We start from the raw sequence: 25110 nt of genomic DNA, 5'->3' as shown, positions 1-25110 counted from the left end.
TCTATGGGGGTGGCTGAAGTCGGAGGTCTAACCTCGTATATTAGAAGAATTGAAGGAAGCGATTCGTCAACAAATCAATTAAATTAACAGAGATCTGCTGAAAAGAGTAGAGGCCAATTTCCTGAATGCCTTCGTCAATGAAAACGGACATCATATGCGAAATTTAATTTTCCGTACATGATTATTATAAAATGCTATGTTCTTACAAATATTGTTCTACCAATACATTATTTTTACAGCAAAAACTAACGATTTTATAATTATTCCAATAACACTTGGTTCCCATGCCCCACACTGTATATAATTATTTTAGACAATATATATAATTAAAGAATATATATATATATATATATATATATATAATTATTTTATCTATTTTATAAAATATAAAATTATTTAAATCATTTTATTTAACAATGATTTAAAAATAAACATTTTAAAATCATTATCAAATAAAATTATTTAAAAATAAAAAAAGATTAATTAATTTTACACAAGTAAAAAATAATATTTACCGTAAGGTTGCTCCACGATGCTCGATGCCTCTCCCAGACCTCCTCCTCCTCTCAGAAGGTTGACATCCTCTCGCACAGGACACTCGCGTAAAACACTCGCGAATAATGCATTATAAGCGCGCGCGGACTATAACTTGAGTCCGATAACTTGAACGACATTCCCGAAACAAACGCGCGACGCGATGAACCGGCTGCGGTTCGTTTATTTCCAAGTAAATCGGCGATATGGATATGTTAGCTTCTCCATTGGATTTTTATACGAAGAGAACAATTTTACTCAAGTATCTAAAAATTTATCCAGAAATATCATTCAGATAGATCCGACAATTTTTAAATACTTGAAAAAAATTCTTTTCGTATAAATATCCTCTGGGTACTAAGCCCTCCCATCACGAACGAATATCAAACACACATCTACAATTCGTTATCATTACGAAATAAATTCAGAGCAGAAAGATTTGAATCTTTTATTTATAGATGATGTTTGTAAGATATGATTAGAGTCAATAGGCTATTAATAAAAAAGAGAAACGTTTCTTTTATTATATTGCCAATAATAGTTTCAAAGAATTATGTTTAATTTTTAAACGGTTCGTATAACGGAAGGTGCACAAAAACAAAAAAATAATTAAATTATTAATCTATATTAATTCTGAAAGCAGGAATTGCGTTATTTGCATGAGAGTATTATTCATATTAACGTTGCTTTTTTTATGACTCGTGTGATACCGTTCGTACAGACAAATGCGGCCGTGTCGCGTGCCGCTCTTCTTCACATTTCTTTTTGAAACATATAATAATCGCAAAAAATGCTAGATATATAATAAGAAATGTTGTATTTTATAAATATTCACGTAATTCGATTACTAGAATGATTAATTATTCATAAAGTACAACGTTTCGTATTATATTTAGCATTCTTCGCGATAAGATTTCAAAAAGTAATGTGAAAAGACGCCGCGACAGCTACGTTGTTTGTACGAGCTTCGGTAAGGGAATAATAACTGCGCGATAACTAAAAAATAATGTGAAAGAACCGCACGCGACACGATTACCTATTTCTAAGAATCTCAGTAAGGGACCGCGCAGTAACTACGCGTAAACGTAAACATGACGCGCCGCTCCGTGCCACCCCGTACCATCCTCAACACAAGGTCGCGCCAACCGTCGTCTAACTGCCGAAATAAAACGAATATTACGAATAAGTAAAATAATATATTCTTTCCATTTTTAATGTTCTTCGATTAATAAAACGATTATTTCTAGTTTTAGTGGCGCGAGTCGTTTAATGCGATATCATAATTATATTGCGATATACCGAGGAACATATTTGATAATTTTTATAATTTTATTTTATAATTTTAAATATCAATTTTAAATATCAATTACAATGTACTGACTAAAGAAGTAAAAAGAGATTCTTATTAGTGTGATTTTCCTTACATAATTGTTCACGTGAAATGATTTTGACATCCCAATATTATATCTCAATTTTGATTACTCTTTTCTGTGATGTACAATTAAATAAAGATTAATAATATGTCATCCTTTTTTTAAACGAAGATAAATACAAAAATTTATTTTGAATTATAAAACAATTTTGACTAAATAGAATAATAGCATGCATCTAACAATAAGAATCTCATTTTTATTGTTAGTTACCGTACATCCGCGAACGTACGAAATATTTAAAATATTCATGAGCTGCGTATGTGAGTAATGAATCTCAGAAATAAAGGGAAAAAGTGCATACAACCTATAATCCTTTCCAATCCTTAATATATTCCTTAGTTTTAGGCAATCTTATGTAATTCGCGTTCGTAGATATTACTGTTAATTAATGCGACACGCGGAGCGACTCGGAAACACGTCCGTCTCCCACCGAGATCGCTTAGCGAATGCCGAAGTGACGATCGACCACCGCACCTTGCCCCCCTACGCCTTCGCTCCGCGTCCCACCGCTTTTCGTCGCCAGTGACCCCCTTCCCCTACCGAGCTTTTCGCCAGATGTTTTTAGATTACACTCAACTATCGCGTATTCAAACGACGAAAAATATTCAACGATTTATTCAATTATATTTTTCATATTTTACATGATTTTGACAAACGGATATCGCCGTACATTTCGCGTTTTGCTTTGTGGCATCTCGGGCACAATCCTATATTATTTGCATGTTTCTCTTAAACGAATTAGTAATTATTCGCGTGAGATATTTTTAATATTTTCAATAATTCTCAATTTTCATAATTCTTTTTAATGATCCATACTTCAATAAAGATTGATAAAATATTCTATATATGTTCTTTATATAAAGATAAACGCAAAAAATTTTAATAAAATGAAACAATTTGTGTTAAATACAGGTTTGGTTAAAAGTACTAAATATCTTGTTAATCGTTATTTAATTTTTCTTTATTTAATGTTTTTTTTAAACTAAATTAAGTTACAGTTAATGGCTTACAAATTTTTAATTTAAAAGAAGTTAATAAATTAAAGTTTAAAAGTAACTAAATGAAGTTAAAAATTAATGCGTTTAAAATTAATTAAATTAAAAGTTATTAACTATTTAACTTTTTTTTAACTTTTAACGTTTTAACTAATTACTACCTGACAATCCTATACATATTTTCTGTTTAAATATTAATTTAATTAATTGAATTTATTAACTGAAAAATTAAATAACGATTAACAAGATATTTAGTACTTTTAACCAAACCTGTATTTAACACAAATTGTTTCATTTTATTAAAATTTTTTGCGTTTATCTTTATATAAAGAACATATATAGAATATTTTATCAATCTTTATTGAAGTATGGATCATTAAAAAGAATTATGAAAATTGAGAATTATTGAAAATATTAAAAATATCTCACGCGAATAATTACTAATTCGTTTAAGAAAAACATGCAAATAATATAGGATTGTGCCCGAGATGCCACAAAGCAAAACGCGAAATGTACGGCGATATCCGTTTGTCAAAATCATGTAAAATATGAAAAATATAATTGAATAAATCATTGAATATTTTTCATACGCGATAGTTGGGTGAAATCTAAAAACATCTGGCGAAAAGCTCGGTAGGGGAAGGGGGTCACTGGCGACGAAAAGCGGTGGGACGCGGAGCGAAGGCGTAGGGGGGCAAGGTGCGGTGGTCGATCGTCACTTCGGCATTCGCTAAGCGATCTCGGTGGGAGACGGACGTGTTTCCGAGTCGCTCCGCGTGTCGCATTAATTAACAGTAATATCTACGAACGCGAATTACATAAGATTGCCTAAAACTAAGGAGTATATTAAGGATTGAAAAGGATTATAGGTTGTATTGCACTTTTTCCCTTTATTTCTGAGATTCATTACTCGCATACGCAGCTCATGAATATTTTAAATATTTCGTGCGATCGCGGATGTAACTAACAATATAAATGAGATTCTTATTGTTAGATGCATGCTATTATTCTATTTAGTCAAAATTGTTTTATAATTCAAAATAAATTTTTGTATTTATCTTCGTTTATAAAAAGGATGACATATTATTAATCTTTATTTAATTGTACATCACAAAAAAGAGTAATCAAAATTGAGATATAATATTGGGATGTCATCATTTCACGTGAACAATTATGTAAGGAAAATCACGCTAATAAGAATCTCTTTTTACTTCTTTTGTCAGCACATTGTAATTGATACGAAAAATTAATATTTAAAATTATAAAATAAAATTATAAAAATTATCAAATATGTTCCTCGGTATATCGCAATATAATTATGATATCGCATTAAACGACTCGCGCCACTAAAACTAGAAATAATCGTTTTATTAATCGAAGAACATTAAAAATGGAAAGAATATATTATTTTACTTATTCGTAATATTCGTTTTATTTCGGCAGTTAGACGACGGTTGGCGCGACCTTGTGTTGAGGATGGTACGGGGTGGCACGGAGCGGCGCGTCATGTTTACGTTTACGCGTAGTTACTGCGCGGTCCCTTACTGAGATTCTTAGAAATAGGTAATCGTGTCGCGTGCGGTTCTTTCACATTATTTTTTAGTTATCGCGCAGTTATTATTCCCTTACCGAAGCTCGTACAAACAACGTAGCTGTGTCGCGGCGTCTTTTCACATTACTTTTTGAAATCTTATCGCGAAGAATGCTAAATATAATACGAAACGTTGTACTTTATGAATAATTAATCATTCTAGTAATCGAATTACGTGAATATTTATAAAATACAACATTTCTTATTATATATCTAGCATTTTTTGCGATTATTATATGTTTCAAAAAGAAATGTGAAGAAGAGCGGCACGCGACACGGCCGCATTTGTCTGTACGAACGGTATCACACGAGTCATAAAAAAAGCAACGTTAATATGAATAATACTGTCATGCAAATAACGCAATTCCTGCTTTCAGAATTAATATAGATTAATAATTTAATTATTTTTTTGTTTTTGTGCACCTTCCGTTATGCGAACCGTTTAAAAATTAAACATAATTCTTTGAAACTATTATTGGCAATATAATAAAAGAAACGTTTCTCTTTTTTATTAAATAGTCCATTTCATTGACTTTAATCATATCTTACAGACATTATCTATAAATAAAAGATTCAATTCTTTTAGCTGCTCTAAATTTATTTCGCAATTATAACGAATTGCAGACGTGTGTTTGATATTCGTTTGTAAAAGTTAACCGGTTACATAGTAATATAGATAATAGCTATTACATTTTTCAGATTATCTTCCCTCTCACGGGTACACCTTGACGTGGTGGGAGGGCTCAGTACCCAGAGGATATTTATACGAAGAGAAGAAGTTTTTCTCAAATCTAAAAATTTTCGGATCTGAATGATATATCTAGATAAATTTTTAGATATTGAATAAAATCGTTCTCTTCGTATACAAATCCAACGGGGAAGCTAACGTACCCTCGTCGCCGCTTTATTTGAAAATGAACGAACCGCAGCCGGTTCGTCGCGTCGCGCGTTTGTTCGGGAGTGTCGTTCAAGTAATCGGACTCAAGTTATTGTCCGCGCGCGATTATAGGGCATTATTCGCGAGTGTTTTACGCGAGTGTCCTGTGCGAGATGTCAACCCAATTCTGAGAGGAGGAGGAGGTCTGGGAGAGACATCGGGCACCGGCGGAGCAACCTTGCGGTAAATATCTCATTTTTTACTTATATAAAATCAATATTTTTCTTCTGTTCATTCTTTAGTCATTTTATTTTATTATGATTTAAAAATGATAACTAGAAAAAAGAGTTATTTTAAAATTATTTAAAAATTTTATAAATATGTATTTAAAAAAAATGTATTTATATTTTTACAAATATAATTGAATGGTAAATTAAAAAATTTAATGCTTACAAAAATTATATATTTTGAATATTATATTGATATTATTTTCAAGAGAGTTTTGCATTTAGTAAAATATTTTTTTAAATATCGATTGATTTTTTACTCTGTTTTAATTTGGGGTTTTAATTTCATATTCTTTTTGTTGCAGAAATCATCGTAGCAACATTGCTGATATAACTCCGCTGTTGCGCATCGGATTGGTGAGTGATAAATTAATGCTTTTATTGGAGTAACGGATGTGTGGTAATTTTATTAATTATACTATATGTATATCTATAGATGCATTAATATATTAAAAATATACCGATAATTGTATGTATAGTATTCCATACATCTGTTACCTTAAAATGGATAAATAATAATACAGATTGGGATAAACTTAATCCTGGATATCTCTTTATTATATGGAATTTATTGTGCATGCACTGTGAAATTTATAATGTCATGTTACACCCACTCATTAAAAAATTTTTCATGCATTAATATGTATAAATATGTATAAATATACATAAATATCCATAAACATGTATAATCATATATGAAATATGTCCATACATGTTCATACATTCTTCTTTCTTTTGTAAAATTATTTTTTAGTGTGATAGAAATAATAGTAATGTGAAAATAATTAAAAGGGTAATTTTTATACTAGTTGTTTTAGGAAAAATTAAGTTAGAAAAATTACTTATATATAAATATATATAAAATTATGCATAATTGTGTATGAGCAATTTTTTTACATTTTTCCAAACTTGTTTTTTTTTCTGAAACAAACAATGCGAAAATTATCTCTTTAATTATTTTTAATATTTTCACATTATTATTATTATTTCTATTATACTAAACAGTAATTTTACAAAAGAAAAAGGGATGAATTTTTAATGCATGAATATGTATAAATATGTATAAACATGTATGGACGTATTTCATATATGATTATATATGTTTATGAATATTTATGTATGTTTATACATATTTATACATATTCATGCATTAAAAATTTTTTACTGGATGCACTTTAAATTATTTCTAATTTTATTAAATTTAATTCTAACTAAATTTTGTATACTAATTATAAATTCATACATGTTAATGTGAACTCTTTGTTATTAAGTAATTTCTCAAAAGTATAATAAAAAATAGATTATTTCGATGATCGTTTTTTATTATTAAATTTATTTATTTAATTTAGTTATTAAAATAATACATCTTGGAAGTTAAAACGAAAAGAATAAAATATTCGTATTTTTGAAATATATGAAATACGGGAAATTAAAAAATATAAAAATTATATAAAATAATAATTAGAGTAAATAGAGAAAATATGAAATTATTTTCTATGAATACCATTATATAGAAAAGTGTTTATTACATAGTTTAATAAATATTATTTTATTATTTTCCTTGTCTATCCTATCCTCAAATATTCATTCAGGATTAAGTTTTATACAAGTTGGTGCAGAAAAACAATACCTATATACACATATACATACGTATATAGGAACTGTTTTCTAAGAAATTCCTTCTGTTGTTTTATACTTATTTGTGTATATCTTACTAATGAAATGATAATAAAAATTTTAGAGTAGAGCATATAATTTATCAATCTCACTTTTTTATAAAAGACATTTACGTTTATTAATTATTATTATTATTTATCTCAATGTACTTATTTCAGCCTAATCTTTTATAACTTATCTATATGTAATAACTGAATTTTAAACCAGTTAAAATAATAACATGATGTAAGATCCAATATACATTTTGTGTCAAGAAATATAAGAATTTTATCTTATAATTATTTTAAAATTACATTCAGAGTTTTGCATGATTTAAAATACTTAATTTTGAAATAATAAATTATTCAAAAAATGATTCTAATAATATACAAAATACGATACGGATATATTTATTGACGTGAGGGAAAATTATCCCTTTCGGATCTTACATCATTCATCTGAATTTCTCATCTCCGTATGTTTTGAGATGAAATTCAGCAACGAATCGTTCGAATAGATAAAAATATGTATATGGGCCTTGAATTTTATCAGATCATAATCGATTTAGTAATTTTTAGACATTTATTTTTAAATTATTAGGTGTTGGAATTAATTCGTAGCGTTTTTTAATGAAAGAATGTTATTTATTTCACATGAGCATTAAAAAATACATTAATGAAAGTACTTCCCATCACTTGTAAAACGCTACGAATTAATTCCAACACCTAATAAGTTTTTTTAATTACATTATAAAATTTATATTAAGAAATTTAATTTAGTTTTGTAATATTCGAGACTCTTGAAATAAAAACGTTGACATGAAGATTTTTTAAATTTAGGTTTATTTTGAATCTTGAATTATATTTTTGATTTATTACTATTAGATTATTATATTTTTAATTTTGAATAAATGCGAATAGAAAATAAACTTTAAATTTATTCGTATATTAATAGAATTATTATTATTATTATTCTATTATTAATGATAATTGTTTATATTAATATTTAGTCAATTTTATTAATATGATGATATCTTCGCGACGCGTTCGTGTTTCGCGCATCATATAAAAGCGCGTAAAGTCATACGTTTATTGTCGGCGATATTAATCGGCAGCAATCGACAGCAAAAAGTATTATAGTATTTTTCCTTGTTGTCGATTTCTGGCATACGAAGCCAGAATATTGTCCGGGAGTAATGAAAAGTGAATTCAATATGGTCAGAAGAAAGAAGAGAATTTATACAAAGGTGGGTTGGTGTGTAACACCAATCTAAATTTTTAAAAGATATATGTATAAGGATAAACAGAATATTCGGAAGGGTAACTTGCTCGCAATTGTGAGTGCTTACATTTTTTTAAATTATTTCTTATTTAAAGTATAAAAATAATCAACAAGAGAGCTAATGAGAGCCAGTGCGGCTAATCTGGCATAAGTTTTGCAGATTTTTTTAATCTACAAAACTTGCGCTTGGTTATCCATGTTGACTTTCATTAGTCTTATTATTTTTGTTATATTTTTGTATTTTAAAGATGAAAAATTTGTTTTAATGATTATGATTTATTGCTTATTTATTTAATATGATCGCGATTAGATTATTCCGGTCAATTTATTAATACGAGATAGGACATGGTTAGGCATTATTCTTTAATATGATTGGTTCTTGCTTTTGGTTCCTTATGAATTTAAATGTACAAATCAATCATTTTGAAGAATTTTACAACGCAGCTTTCTCTGCTGAATGCAGCCATTAATGTATTATATTCGCAGTATTATTACTCATTAATGAAGTAATGCAGGAATATATGGATGGAGATAGGATACACACGAATAAATGAAAATATGGGTAGGACAAATATAGATAGGTAGGGATAAACACAATCATTTTAAATTCAAAAATTAAATTGTTACAAATAAAATGACACTTAAATAAATTTCGCGATCGTGTAATTATCAAAATTTTATTTTAAAAATAAAAAACAAATATAAACTAAAAATATCACACATAATAAATCTAATCAGTAAATTATATAATATATAAGTAGGGATACATAGACATCATATGTACATACTTGATAATTGGAAAGAAGAGATTAAAAGTTTAATAAAATTTTAAATTAATTTAAATTGCTGTCCCTCACGTCAGATTGATGCTATAATGAATGTCGGTTTGTACCGATGAAAACTCGAAATTATTTTTATCATTAGGAGACTTATTCCTCGTCAATTTCTGTAAAGTCCATTCGGAAAGTCTAGTTTAGCATTCCGTTGGAAATTCTTATACAGGATCGGGGATTAATCCCGAATTTTCTCGTCTGCAATTACTGGAATAATTTTGTCAATGAGTCAATGACAATTATTGCTATATATTTTAAAATCAAGTTGCGAAATTCAGTGATATACTTTAGCATACAATTTTCGTCGCTTTCTTTGATTTATTAAATGTTCTCCCACTAGTAATAATAATGTTAGTAATAGTACTACTTTAATAACAATAGAAATTTATTATATAATTAATAAATTATTTGTTTATAATAATTATTTGTTTAAATTCAATTATTAAATAAATAAATTTAAATTTTATACAAGTAATTTGCTTATTTTTTGATGATTCTATCTGATGATCTAATAAAAATATGGTTACGAATGTGTATATTTAATTTCTAACTATTATTTTAAAATTTTTAGGTATTGGACATCCTGCTATTCTAGAATATTATTAATTATTAATTTATATGTGTATATACTTTTCTATGATAAAATACATGCAGATATATTGCGAGATTATATTTAACAAATTTTATCGATTTAGATAATTTTTACCAAAATATGTTCTTCTATTAATGTTATTGTGATTACATGAATTAAATTAAAAATGGGTACAAAAAATTCGAGATAAGTTGAATGGGTATCCTCATATTAGCGGGGTATTAATAATTAAAATTTTGAAAAAATACAGAAAAATAAGAATTATTAAATAAGAATTATTTTATACAATAAATTTTTCAGTATAAAAGCATAGTTGTCTAAAATTTTATTATTATCAGGTTCGATTTATCTCGAACAGTTGGTACCCGAGAAACTTTTGTACCCATACATATAAAAAATTACAATAATGCATGTATTTTATTATTATTAAATATATTCCTTCGTAACCACCATTTTCAGGAAGGAAATCATTTTATCTTTTTATTTTTAATAAGTGATGATTTGTAATGTGTGACAGAACATATAATTTCCTCGCGAATTTTAATATTACATTAAAAATGCAATAAAAATGTAATTGACATGCTACCAAAATTACTATCGTAAGTAGTCTGAAAGATTCTGAATTCACATCTTCCTATAACAAGATCGCTGGTGTTTGATCGATTGCTTAACTTTTCTTTGCGAATGGATTTTGTGAATTTGACGTAGAATCAGAATACATCAAGTTCGCTTTTCTATGAAGATTGTTTCTTTTTTGTATTGGATATTAACCTTATCATAAGGCGGAGGGACCGTGATGCAATGTAATTAGTGAAAAATACAATAAAATAATTAGACATAAAAAAATAAATTTAAAATATACTTACCCGCAAAAATAAATTTAAAATATACTTACCCGGGCTACTAAATTTATTAATAGCCGTTTTTTACGGTTGAGTATATTTACAAAGAAAAGAGGATAAAATCGGCGGGGGTGATGGAGGGCTTCTAATTCGTTTTTGCTAAATTAAACCGTTAATTACCGATATAATTGGAAAAGTTTGACGTATATTCAAAGTCTCTATAATTTTTTGTAATTATAGAAACTTTGGAATATACTTACATATTAGTAATTATGTCTGATAAAAACGGGCTGAAAATCTGCATTAAAAAAACATAATTTCGCGTAATTCCATTTCTATGTAGGCACATATTATAAGACGAAATTCGCTAAATTAACTTGTTTAAATATTTAATTTCAAGTTTTTAAAAATTCAATAACTTTTGTTTCCACAGTAGATATGAATCGAGGTTTGAATCATGAAAGCTCTGCTTTTTTATACGTGACGATGAAAAAGATAATACAAAGCAGAGTTCTTGTTGAATATCGCTCGTCGCTGATCTCTCAGCATATCCAAAGTGCAATAGGCATTAGGGCCGATATTCATAATCTTGTAATTTCGGTTCTTATTTTAAGACCATCTTAAATATTGTCCTAAGATGCTGATACGGCTTTCTGCTCGGTTCATGACCTCCTAAGATTGTACTTAAGACTATCTTAAATAAAAGATCTGACTATGAATATAGGCAGAGAGAAATTTGAGAGGAATCTCTATTAATTTGATAGATTAGATTAGATGATGATCTTTAAAATGTAAATACAAAACATTTGAATAAATAGCACAATAACAAATTAAAAATAAATAAAGAAGGGGTATATAATACTGGTTCTACGTCGATGTAAAAATTATCTGAAGAAGTAAGGAAAAGACAACAATAAAACTGATTTGAGAATAGATAAAAAAATTTATTTTTGTCCAATTCCCAGCCGATGCACTAGAATATCTATCTTACTGATTTTACATAAAAAAAAATTGATATTTATCACAAAATTGCTCTTCTGTTGGGCTTCTCCCAGACTTCCTCTCAGAATTAGGTTGACATCCTCTCGCAGGACACTCGCGAATAATACATTATAATCGCGCGTGGACTAACTATTTAAAAAAGTTTCATGTCGAATTAGAATCTATCGAATGTGTTTTGTGAAAAGTCTAATAATTTCGTCCGATAATTTCAACGGCACTCCAGATGCACATGCGACGCAGCGAACTGACTGTTCATTCATATTCAATTAAATCGACGAAAGTACGTTAGCTTCGTTTTTACACGAAGAGAATGATTTTATTCAAATATCTATAAATTTATCTAGATATATTATTCAGATAAATCTAAAAATTTTTAGATGTTTAAGAAAAATCATTCTTCTTTTCGTGTTTCCCCAAATACTGAGCCCTCCTATTACATTAAGATTGTACCCGTGAGAGAGAAGATATCATCTAAAAAATGTAATATACTTATTATCTGTATTACTGTGCAATTATCGGTTAACTTTTATAAGTGAATATCAAAAAACATATCAATTCACCACCATTGCAAAATAAATTTAAATTAGAGCAAATAAAAGGATTGAATCTCTAATGTATGAGTAAGATATGATTAGAGTCAATGAAATAAACTAGAGATTAATGAAAAAGAGAAATGTTTTTTTTATTACAACAAATAAGTTCCAAAGTTACGCTCAATTTTTTTATACATATCATATCATGAAAGATGCATGAAAACAATGAATTAATTAATATTACATAAACTATATTAATTATGAATTGTGACGTGCTGAGGTTATATTTTCGTATTCTATGTGCAAATGCATTGCAAATATTCCTTATTGTTAATAGAATTCACTGTTTTTCAAACACAATTTTATTGTTTAAAAATAAATTATCTGTTCTTAAACACAAATTTTTGGTTTAAAAACACAAATTCACTACTTTGAAATAAATTTGTTCTAAAACACAAATTCACTGCTTTCAATAGCAAATTCATTGTTTTAAAAACAAAAATAACATAAGGAGATAATTTTAGAACAGATAATTTATTTTTAAAGCGCTCAATTTGTGTTTTTAAAGCAGTGAATTTGTGTTTTAGAACAGATAATTTGTTTTTAAAGCAGTAAATTTCTGTTTTTAGAACAGATAATTTAATTTTTGAACATGTTGCAACTTTCTTTAGTTGTATTTTATTTTGCCCCAAATCGGAGCAAGACTAATTCGGATTTTGATATTTTAAACATAAACAGTCTAAAATTATACTTTTTTGCAAATAGTACCATAAATCTAAACAGTTGTTGCGTCATGTACATTAAAAGAAATAAATATATATATTATAAATAAAGAAATATATATATATTTCTAAAAATTGGTACAACTGTCCTCAGTCTGCCCTATCTAAAAATTTTCGCATTTGCTGATTCTCCTGAATGATATATTTAGATAAATTTTTAGATACTTGAGTAAAATCATCCTCTTTATGTAAAAATCGGGGAAGCTAACATACCCTCGCCGATTTAATTGAAAGTGAATGAATCGCAGTCGGTTCATAGTAGTTCACGCGTCTGCTTCGGAAGTGACGTTGCATTTATCGGATTAACGAATTTTTCACAAAACCCATTCGATAGAATTCTAATTTGATGATGGACCTTAATGTGCACAATAAAAGTTGTAGGCAGTCAATCTGCAATAATATTACGCACAATAGTTTTGTGCGTGCAAATGTACTTTCGTTTCGTAATTATATTTGTGCGTAATAGTGTTTGTAAGCAAATGCTTTATGGACAATTATTTTTGTGCACAAACTGTCGACAAATAATATTATTAATAATTAATTTATAAATAGAAACGAGATGTAATTACCGAAATTATAGAAACTACATTTATAGAAATTACAGAAATTTATTAAATTTTATTAGAAGAAAATACGATTTTAAGAGAATAAAGACTTACAGAGTTTATGCTACAAAATAGTAGAGGCGTACAGGAAATGTTTTGAAACTGATGATCCAATACCAGTGAGCAATTTTTTGGAAATTTAAAAATAATCCATAATAAATCCAAATGGCTTAGCAATCATAGAATAGATAAAATGGCAATCATGCCATTATTAATGAAGAAATGTCAAGTCGTTTACTATAAACAGGTAGAAATGGAAAAATTGTGGCTAAAATGAAAACAAATTAAATGAAATAATAGGCTCTATCAAAGAAAATCAAAGAAAATTAATGCCTATAAGAATCAAACACAAGATGAACGCGTGTGATAAATTTATTTGAGTAATAAAATAGACGTTTCGATCCTATATGTGTGTATTGTGGATTCTATTCAAAATTTTGAGAACAAAAAATATAATCATACATATAGAACGCACATTTGCAGGAACATAAATATGAAACATGAAGCGATGTCGTGTAAAATTATCGTATGCAACTAGTGTTATGTAACTATTTCATCTAATCAAACGTAGAGATGTAAAAGAACGGTATTTTTTATTGTACTTTGGAGCAAAATATCAAGTAAAAAATTAGTTTTTACTATAAATAACAGCATTTTTTATTAAATTACATAAAATTCATAAAAACATAGTTATTTTAATATAATTATTTGAACGACAAATATTTTATATTTAAAAGCTAAATAAGTGATGTTATTAATACAGATAATACTTTATAAGTATATAGACACTGTTTTGTTTCATATTGGTTATTATTAATTGTACTCTATGTTTTAATTGTTTTGTATTCTATATTTTAATTATTTTGAAACAATATTCTAATATATAATAATATTAATTCAAGAGTAATTAGAGATTCAATAAATATTGTTTTTCACTAATTTAAATTTCGAATGTATAATTACAATTATGGTATCCGACAAAAACAATCAATTAATATAGTAAAGTATTTGTATTAATAACAGTATAGATTATTTTTATTAATAACAGAACTAATTTAATTTTTAAAATTGAAGTACAGTATAAAATATTATTTAAATAATAGTGAAAGATAAGGTATATTTATAGTCAACCGGCATTATCCGATATTAATCATTATATTACGATATATTATAACTTTTGTAACTATTTTTACAGAGAAGTTACGGATAAGTGCAAAAATTAAATTTTGGAATAATGGTACAGTATTGAAATCGTGAAATGCTAAAAAAAAAATATCCGAGTAAAAAACTATTAAAACTAAAAGAAAAAAATTATTTCTCACGTTTTTTACCCTAAAATTCTAGAATTTTATCGTTGTTTATATCTCTAACTAAACATATCTATTTCATCTAATTTCTAAGTTAAATGATAATCGATCATGGACGAGTTTCTTAATCAACGCAACCGTTCGATCGTACGAGCTCATGAGCACAAATATAATTTCAAACGTGCGTTCTATATGTATGATTCTATTTTTTGTTCTCAAAGTTTTGTTAATATTGGAAAGAATCCACAATACAGGATCGAAACGCCTATTGTATTACTCGAATAAATTTATTACATTTGTTTATTTTGTGTTTGGCTGTTACAGGCATTAATTTTCTTTAATAAAATAAAAATTGATTGTTTTACTATTAATATTTTAATATTTTGATTGCTTGCGCACTATAGCTTTTCGTACTTTTATTTGTCTAATTTTTGTTTTTAAAAGAAAAATAACTTGAGAAAAATAACTTTATAATTTTATGGCTCTGGCAGAAAAACTTTTACGAAAATCTATTAAAATTGAGACATGATTTTAGAAATTATTAATTTTTCATAGATATTCAGTGAAATGTAGAATGGCGTTGTTTTATTTTTGAAAAATCTATAAGAACCTTCGCGTTCAAATAACGTCACTCTATGTCCCATTACGAATAACTAAATTTACGAAAAACTAAGAATTTTTAAGACAGACAAACCTCATTTTATGTCTCACTATGAACATCTACGAAAAATTAAGAATTTCTAAGATCTTGTCTCAATCTATGTAATTTTTCTGTATCTTGTCGTAAAAATATTTTTTCCACCATGAGGAATAATTAAATAAGAATACGTACGATCGATCATTACATAATAAGACATCTATATAATACAATATAATAATAAGATATCTATACAAATTTTATTATAAATATCGTACAACTTAGTAATTTACTGAGCAAAAATATAATTTTTATTATATTCTGACACTGTTACATTGTATTGTTATTACACTTCTTAACGTTAATTTAATAATATTTAAATAATCTAGTTACGCGCGCGCGATTATATCAATAATGTAGAACTTGTGAAATTTTGCGATAAACTTTGTTTAGCATGTATCGTTCATATATGTACAACGCATTACTAAGTTCAAATATACATTATTTATGTAGATAACGATAGACAATGTTTTATGGAACAATTATTTCGTTTAATAATGTAAAAGTACTAATGTAAGGAAGTGTTAAAAGGCATGTTTCATACATAGTATATCGCAGTCAATAGTTGCCACAGTTGTGGCGTTTGTCCTGTTACATCCATTGACGTGATTGAAAGTTTCAATAGATTGCATTAGTGAGTGTAAATCCATTGGTACAAAAAATTGTATATAATGAATATTCAAATTATTTAAAAGGAAAAGTTTGTTATAAGTTAAGGATGTAATACACATTTTTTTAAATGAAAAAGTTATGAAAATATTACAGATACACGTATCTAAGTATTACAAACAAAATAATTTTATTAATTGAAAGAGTGCTTCATTTGAAAGCAGTCCATTACGATTAAATGTTTATTTCCTGAATTTTTCTATTTTCTTAATTTTCTGAAATCATAATTATTTGATTCAGAATATTGTATGAACTTTTGATATAAATTACGTAATTATGTTCCAATATTGCTTTTTTTTTTAAATTCTATTGCATAATATTCTGTATTAGTTGATGTGAATGATAACATATAAAACAAATGTTATATTCTAATGTACTTTGCAAGAAAAAGATTAAATAGTTTACATCTGACGTCATAACTCGTATGCTGTACGATAACCCATACAGAAATTTCCAGTTATATCGTAGAGACAACCTAAAGATATCGCAATATCTATAAGATATCCGATGTATGATATATTCAGGATATTTCTGTGGAAAAGAATCAAGCGGCCTTAACCTTCTGCTGGTTTGAACTCAGAACTCAGAATAAAAAATCAACTTGCAGGAAGGCAAGTTGATTTTTTATTCTGAGTTCTGACAGACAAACTTAAATCTTTAAAAAAATAAATAAACTACTGACTGACTTTTATGACAGTAATAGTTCATTGTTAAAGCTTTACAAAAAATTTTTTAATCTTTACATAGTCCAAAACAGTATAAAAATTTATCTCAAGTGTTTAAAGACCTAGAAATTCCTAACGGAAGAGGTACAAAATTTTACATAACTAACAAAGGATTAATGTGTACAATAGATCTTGCATTCGATTGATCTATAGGCAATAATAATTATTACGTTATAATAATTACGTGTAAATAATAATTACGTGTGTAATAATAATGGCAATAATAATTACGTTATAATAATTACTGTAAACGTGCCTTTGTCTATTAATTTTTTATTTGTGCACAATATAGCTTGTAGTTATCGATATGTAGAGACAATGGATGCATTCAGAATCGATGACCGCTCACTGAGCGCTTACTGAGCAAAAAAGGAATTTATTTATTATTAATATGTTTATTTATTATAATTCATAACGTAGAATAACTTTGTCTACTATAAATAATCTTTAATATCATCTTTCTTACTTATTTATTACTGTTTATTATTTCTCTAATGCCATGTTTAGGCTGTAAGATTGTAATGTAGCGCTCAGTGAGTGGTGGAGTATAATTTTAAATCGCTCCTTTTAAATCGTCGCTTCTAGATGCACCCATTGTCTCTACATATCAATATGCACCTCATATATGTATATTATGTGTATATTATGTAACTTTGTGCGCAACAGTGTCATGTGTGCAAATACGACATTATCTCTGAATTTTTTACTTTTGCGCGATAAAATTTGTAGGTAATCCATCTGTAATAAATTATGTATGTAACATAGCTTGTACGTAATAGCTGTTGTTTACAAGCATTATAGTACTTATAAGTAATAGATTCTTTATAAGCGATAATTTTTATGCGCAAACGAATTGTCAGTAAATGGAATGTAATCGGCAAACAATACTGTTGGCATTTAATTTATAGGAAAACAGAGTCCTTTCCTATTTCACAGAGATAATATTATATTTGTCTTAAAAATATTAAATATTTATGATATATTATTAATATTTTTTTATCATTATATTATTATTGCATAATACGTATGTAGAAATTTTTACATAATGTTTATTATTATTTTTATACATTTTCAATCTTACGTATAAATATTAGTACTCTAACATAATAATAATTTAGCAAGTTTTTAGAGAAAAGCATAAAAATTAGAGCAGATATTTGTTATATCAACTACAATTATGAAAATCAATTACGTGCTACTGCCTCTAAAAGCACATTATTTTTTTTTTCATGCAGGTAAGTAAATCGATCATGAAACGAATTATATCACATATTCCAATAATTATAAGTAATTTAAATAAATTCATAAGTATTTTTTTAAGTAATATATATATATATATATATATATATATAAAACGTATAATTATTACATTAATTAAAAATATTTAAAGTATTTAAAATACTATAACAATGCTATAAATTTTACATTATAAAAGATTTCATATCATTTATAACTGATTCTATATATGTAGATCACGTTAAAGAAATACACATTACGATAAATTTAAAAATATTCAAAATTAGTTTTAGTCCCATTAATCTACTATATAAATATAAGTGTAATGTATAATCTAATTATTCTTATTCCAGCTATGGCTGCTATTTTTCCATTCTTACCTGTTTACGGTAAACAACTCGGTATTTCTCCATTAATAATGGGTAGCATCACTGCCATTTTACCCATTGTGTATATGATTACTAAACCAACAATTGGTTTTATTATGGATTATTTTCAAACACAAAAAAAGTTAATCTTTATGTTTATACTCGGAGTTTCATACGGTTCTTACATTCTGATATACTTTTTACCACCATTACCGGGACCAATGATATCAAACCATCTGTTTCAAAATGTTTCCTGCGCGATTTTACCATTTTGTGATATAAACCTTGTAAGCCTTTATTTTATTACAATTGCATATTTTTTTCGATGAATAACAATAATATTTCTGCAATATGTAATCTCCTCTGCGTATTTATTTCATAAATTACTTTTTTATAAAATTATAATTTTGATAACATATATATTTTAAGATTAAATTCGTTCTTCCCATAGTTAGAAAATGATTTTGTAGATATTATTTAAAATATTTCAAAAACTAATGTTTTAAAATATTTCATTAGTTTCTAAGTAATAAGCCTTGAATAATATTTGATTATTAGATAATGACCTTAATAATTATTTGAAACTATACGTTTAAAAATATATTTAAAAGTTTTTATTTGTTTCTATTTAAGAACTCAACAGCATTATTATGTGATGATACAAAGAACACTAAATGTCATTGGACATGCAGAGACACAAAATTTTCCGTTCGATTATCTTTCTATGCTACTTCTCTTGAGAACGAAGCAGTTATTTCCCCAAATACTACATGTTTATTAAATTTTAACGAAATGGCATTATGTCAAAGAACAAAAACAGAAAATTGTAATGTTACCTGTGATAATTTTGAAAATAATTACTGCTTGTATATATCTACTACTTTCTGGGGATTCGTCTTTTTAATGTCTCTTGGCACTGTTGGTATTGTTACTTCCTTTAATATAAACAATGCAATTTGTTTTGAAATATTAGGTAAATATTTATACAATTATTACATATTTTCTTTAACTGTATTTATTGAAATATGTATTAAAAAATTATCTGAATTAAATATCTGTAATAATTATTCTAATATCTATTTTTTTATTTATTTTTATGAAAGATATGTTAAATTAATGAAGTATTATATTAATTTTCCGTGATGATTGGTGCTGTCGCTAGGCTTATAGCTATGGCATATAAAAAAATTTAAATAGTAAAATATAAGCAACATAAAATGCAATAATTAGCCAATTACAGATCAATTATAAGATCATAACGTAAGTAATATAGCAAAACCTGGCAAAGCCTTTGTGTTGATTTCTTTATTATTTTTCTGTGCCATGGTTTTTATTTTGCAAACGATTATCATCGCATATTTTGATAGTATGTTATATTTATTGAAGATTTAATAGTGTAAAAGTAATATTAATCATATGCTTTAAGCATAACCTTTATCGATGATATAACGTTATAGAATTAATTGTCATTTTTTTCTATATCTAATAATTATTGATAATTTAGTCTTTTATGATTAATTAAAAAATCCCAGTTTATAATATGCATATGCAGATAATAAGGAAACAGTCAATACAATTCAGGTTAGATTTGATGTCCAATAGGTATTTGTAAAGTATTACAAGCAAAAAGTTAGATCTTGTTTGCTAATATTTAATAATTTATTTAAACATAATTTATTCCAACAGACTTTTTGATTACTTATCAGATTATTTTCAATGTTGAATAAACAAATTATACAAAATTACAAATTATACAAAAAACAATTACATTTCAAACGCAAGTTAACCTTAATGAAGCATGCTTCTGTTGACTCCAGTAATATTGCATATATTTACATATGTATTTAGAATATATATTTTTCCAACACATATCTTGATGTGAATCCTATTATTTCTCAATTCTTAAGTATTCATCGTTTAAATTACACTCTTAAGTATCGAGCTTTTGTTCGTAGCTCTTTAGTTGTAATTGTTTTATTAAATTAAAACAACAACATTTTAGTTGTAATTGTTTTATTATATTGAGTATCATATATTATCATTTTATTAATTCACTCGGACGAGAATAATGAATAGTCTGATTACTTTTTTTAATTTTATTAGAACTAATATGTTCTAATTTTATTAGAATATATACATATCAGTTATTTTAATATTTGGACCGATACTTAACAATGTAATTTAAATTGATGGATACTTAAAAATAGAGAAGTAATAGGATTCACATCAAGATATGCGTTGGAAGAATGTATATTGTAAGACTGAATATATAAAAACGTGCAATATAATTTGAGTCAACAGAATCATGTTTCATTAAGGTTAATATTTATTTGAAATGTAACCGTTTTTTTTTATTATTCAACATTGAAAATAACTTGATAAAACATAAGTGATCGAAACGTCTGTTGGAATGTTTAAATAGATTATTAAATATTAGCAAACAAGATTTAGCTTTTTGCTCGTAGCCCATTACATTTTAGTTGTAATTGTTTTACTCAATTGAGAGCATCATTTTATAATATTATCATTTTATAATATATTTTTATATGTAAATTCTAAATATATCTTTTAGGGCCAGTAGTTCCATCTTTAGATAAATTATGTTGTAATTTACTTATTGGATAAACAAAAGAATAAAAGAGTAAAAACATAAGAGAATAAGACAGTTAGCTGAGTTTATCAAAAGATGGAACAACCAAGCTTTAGTTATGTAAACTGCGCGCCGATTACTTATCAGATGAGAAACGCAATCATAAATTATGATTGAAATAAAATCATACTTAATGGATCAATGTGATTTGATAATGATTCTAACATCTTAAAACACTGTAAAAAAGCAGTGTCAAAAATATTATCTCAGCTCCAGAATTCAAAGTGGAAACCTTTCAACTATTCGGGTATCTTATTTTCAATTTGATTATCGAGACACATGATATTTTTTGTCGTAACAATCAGTATATGGGATGTCCCATTTGAATTTTCCTAGGCAAATATCTCAAAAAATATGGAAGATATAGAAAAATATTTCAGACAAAAGTTGTATGGTTAGAAAGAGCCACATTTTGATCATGTTTTCTTTCTTTTAGATTGTGGTATCAAAAAAATATGAAGGTCACCTTTATAATTTTAAAAGGAATTGTATAATTTTTTTACACAATATAATTTCTTTAATTATTCTGTATAAAGATATTAAGATAGTCAAAAAACCAATAATTTACGAGATATTTTATATTTTATATTTTATTCCGGTTTAAGTAATAGACAATCAATTGTGATATTATCATTTCAATTCATGATTATATGTTTTCGATAATTGTATATAATTGATAGATGTACTTAGAATTTACATATAAAAATATGATTAGGCACCAATATCTAGATTCGATCGTTTGATCCTTTAGATTCGTTTGATTGGTCTTTTCCTTATTTATTTAATTTATTTATATAGTAGCCTAAGTTAATTTGATATTATAAATAATATGTTGCATTAAAGAAATGTGTGTCGATATACTTATGTTTTACAATAAATCTGTAATATATATAAAAATTTTTAATATTTTTTTGTACACAAATACCGTGTTATATAAAAAAGAAATGCGCGCGAGTGCGTATGGGATTATGTTTTATTATTTAATTAATTAATCTTTTCAGGTAAAGGTGAACAAATGAAATACGGTAAACAGCGTATATGGGGTGAAATCAGTTATGGTTTAGTAGGATTTTTAGTTGGATATATTATAGATATGTGGTCCCAAAATAAAATTTATAAAACTTATACACCAGCATTTCTTCTTGCATTTATATTTATCAGTATTGATTTAATATGCTGTAAAAACTTGAAAGTAATTGTATAATAAATTAAAAATAACAAGTAAAAAAGAAAAATAAACTAATATCCATACACTTTATATTTTTATTACGTAGCTGCCACGTATATCAAGAGCGACGAATATATGTGCAGATATCTATGCGCTTTCAAAATACAAATCTATTATTATATTTTTCTGTTTTGCTGTCATTGTCGGAGCCATTGATGGTTACATAATCTTTTTTTTGTTGTGGTGAGTTTATACTTTTTTTAAGGTATTTATTTTTTTGTGTTATATATGAAATCAGAATATAAAAATTAAAACGTAAAGCAAACTTAATTTTTATAACATTTAATTTTTATAATGTTTAGTTAAGTTTTATATTTTACTAGGTACGAAGAAGATTTAGCTATAAAAACTGGTTACATGGACAAAATTAAATTAATAGAAGGTTTAACTGTAGCTGCAGAAGCTTTCGGTTGTGTAATATTTTTACCTTTATCTGGTATCATTAAATTATATTTCATTATGGTATTTTATAAATGAGACGATTCAATAAATTAAAAATCATTGTCTTATTTTCTTTTCAGGTAGAATATTAAATAAAATTGGATATGGTTACACCTTTAATCTCTCTCTTGTGTTTTACGTTTTACGGCTGGGATTAATATCTATAGCACCAACACCATGGTGGATTGTTCTAATAGAATTTTTATTACTAGGATTATCATATACACTTTCCTACGTAACAACAATAGCTTTCGCAGATGTAATATCATCATCCAGTGTATCTGTTTCTGTTCAAGGCATTATGTCAGGATTGAAAGAGGGTTTTGGTAAACTTCTTCAAATATTTTACATTTACAATTGAATTATTACAAAAAAAATGAACAATATAAACGTATATACGTATTCTTTCATCTCTTATTATAAATTTCTTATTAATATAAAGTATAAAATCTAACATATTTTTAGGTTTTGCTATCGGTAATTTGGTGGGAAGTATGCTGCTAAAAAAATTTGGTGGTGCATTAACTCTGCAAATATTTTCGATATTTGCAGCATTTTGTGCGCTAGTATATTTTGTACTTTATATTACGTATTTGAAGCATAAGTTACCAGGCAAGAACTCGAATGATTTAATCTAATAAAATCAATTAATCTTTTTCTAGATATTATTATATTAAAAAAATAACACATTTTATTTTTAATGTAGGAACACGAAATAATGTTGAGTGGAAAAAGCCTGATGATGCACGAAAACAGTGTGTTGTAGCAGAATGATATCATAGGATATTTTTTATTATACAATATATTTAATGAATATTTTTTTAGCCAAAAGCATTAAATCAGCATTTGGAAATATTGATTCTATATAAATTTTATTAACATTTCGTATATTTTTTAATAAATGTCATTAAAATGTCATTATTTAATAATATATTTTCAGTAATTTTAAAAGTTTTAACAGTATAAATTCGAAAGTATAGTACAGAACACTGGTATTGGAAATGTATTAATAGTTATAATTTATGTTTAACAACATAATTTTATAATTTATTTCTCTTATTTGCTATTATTTCTCATTTTTATAACACTCGCACTTGACAATTTTATATGTGAATATGCTCTGAATTTAACTTGAAGAAAATCAAATATCAGTTCCAAGAATATTATTTTTTAAATAATAATTGACTTGAAGATATACTTGAAAAACGCGCAAATATATATTTTAAAAATTTTGAAAGTAAATACTACTATGATATAAGAATACAGAATTTCATTGCGCATTATAACGGCAGCAATTAGTTGTTCTAAATTAAAACAATTAATTGAATGCTTTCCCCAATTTTTATATAGTCCGGAAAAAATATAAAATACTGTGATCCTCGGCTCAAGTTGCAAACTGCGATCGAATAGTTTACATTGTCGATGGAAGGTTTAATTTGTAGACGATGCAGACTTATGAAACTATCAGAACTGCCACTGCGTGTAGCATATATTATTGTTGTATAATGTTTTTACTCAAATGTATATCACTTTAGATAACGTTTATGGTAAACGTTTTATGAAACGGTTGTAATTGCGATTGATAATAGAACTGGAAGAGTACTTTTAGAAACTATTTCATGCAGGGTTTATCGTCAACAATTGTCTCAGTTGTGTTGTTCTGCTATATTGGTCGACATAGTTACATTATATAGCATCAGTGTATAGATACATAAATTCAAAAGTTTTCATGTAAATATTAAAATATTTATAATGAATTAATGCTTTTAATCGCAAAACATTTATTTATTTATTTAATTATACTTATACTTATTATTCTTTTTATATCTCTTTGTATACCGCAGATATAACGTTGTCTTTAAAAGTTCAAAAGTGACATACAACTTAAAAAATTAATATTAAATCTCAAACATCAAGTTTTACAAAAAAACAAAAAAACAATTTTT

General features: G+C 26.4%; 2 protein-coding genes across 3 annotated transcripts in view; both read left to right on the top strand.

Moving 5' to 3' along the window:
- The first annotated feature begins 5149 nt into the window (after positions 1-5149).
- LOC105152463 (thrombospondin type-1 domain-containing protein 4) overlaps positions 5150-25110 on the top strand; it is a 56573-nt gene continuing 36612 nt past the window's right edge. The window contains exons 1-2 of one of the 2 annotated variants that reach the window (XM_011066788.2): positions 5150-5673; positions 6023-6074. In XM_011066788.2, the coding sequence (XP_011065090.1) occupies positions 5468-5673; positions 6023-6074 (258 nt within the window). In that variant the 5' untranslated portion in view covers positions 5150-5467. The remainder of the gene's footprint in view (positions 5674-6022; positions 6075-25110) is intronic. The other variant, XM_011066787.2, reaches the window with a different exon arrangement.
- Positions 17219-24942, top strand: LOC147909906 (major facilitator superfamily domain-containing protein 6-like). The gene is made up of 9 exons (XM_087405133.1): positions 17219-18476; positions 18831-19132; positions 19479-19940; positions 22493-22687; positions 22770-22906; positions 23047-23159; positions 23245-23490; positions 23630-23776; positions 23871-24942. Exons 1-9 carry the CDS (start codon positions 18419-18421, stop codon positions 23936-23938), a joined length of 1728 nt encoding a protein of 575 aa, XP_087261259.1. The 5' UTR covers positions 17219-18418; the 3' UTR covers positions 23939-24942.

This window comes from Acromyrmex echinatior, chromosome 4, assembly GCF_024713525.1.
Source record: "Acromyrmex echinatior isolate Ae372 chromosome 4, ASM2471352v2, whole genome shotgun sequence".
In the NCBI taxonomy this organism is placed as follows: domain Eukaryota; kingdom Metazoa; phylum Arthropoda; class Insecta; order Hymenoptera; family Formicidae; genus Acromyrmex; species Acromyrmex echinatior.
The sequence above is the reverse complement of the archived record's forward strand: the minus strand, read 5'-3'. Positions and strand labels throughout refer to the sequence as shown.

Bases quoted from the DNA above. Each gene is read 5' to 3' on its own strand.
- LOC147909906 (XM_087405133.1), top strand. From the start codon at position 18,419: ATGAAAATCAATTACGTGCTACTGCCTCTAAAAGCACATTATTTTTTT. The intron at 18,477-18,830 runs GTAAGTAAATCG...TTCTTATTCCAG, and splicing joins TTATTTTTTTTTTCATGCAG to CTATGGCTGCTATTTTTCCA. The intron at 19,941-22,492 runs TATGAAAGATAT...TAATTAATCTTT, and splicing joins TCTATTTTTTTATTTATTTT to TCAGGTAAAGGTGAACAAAT.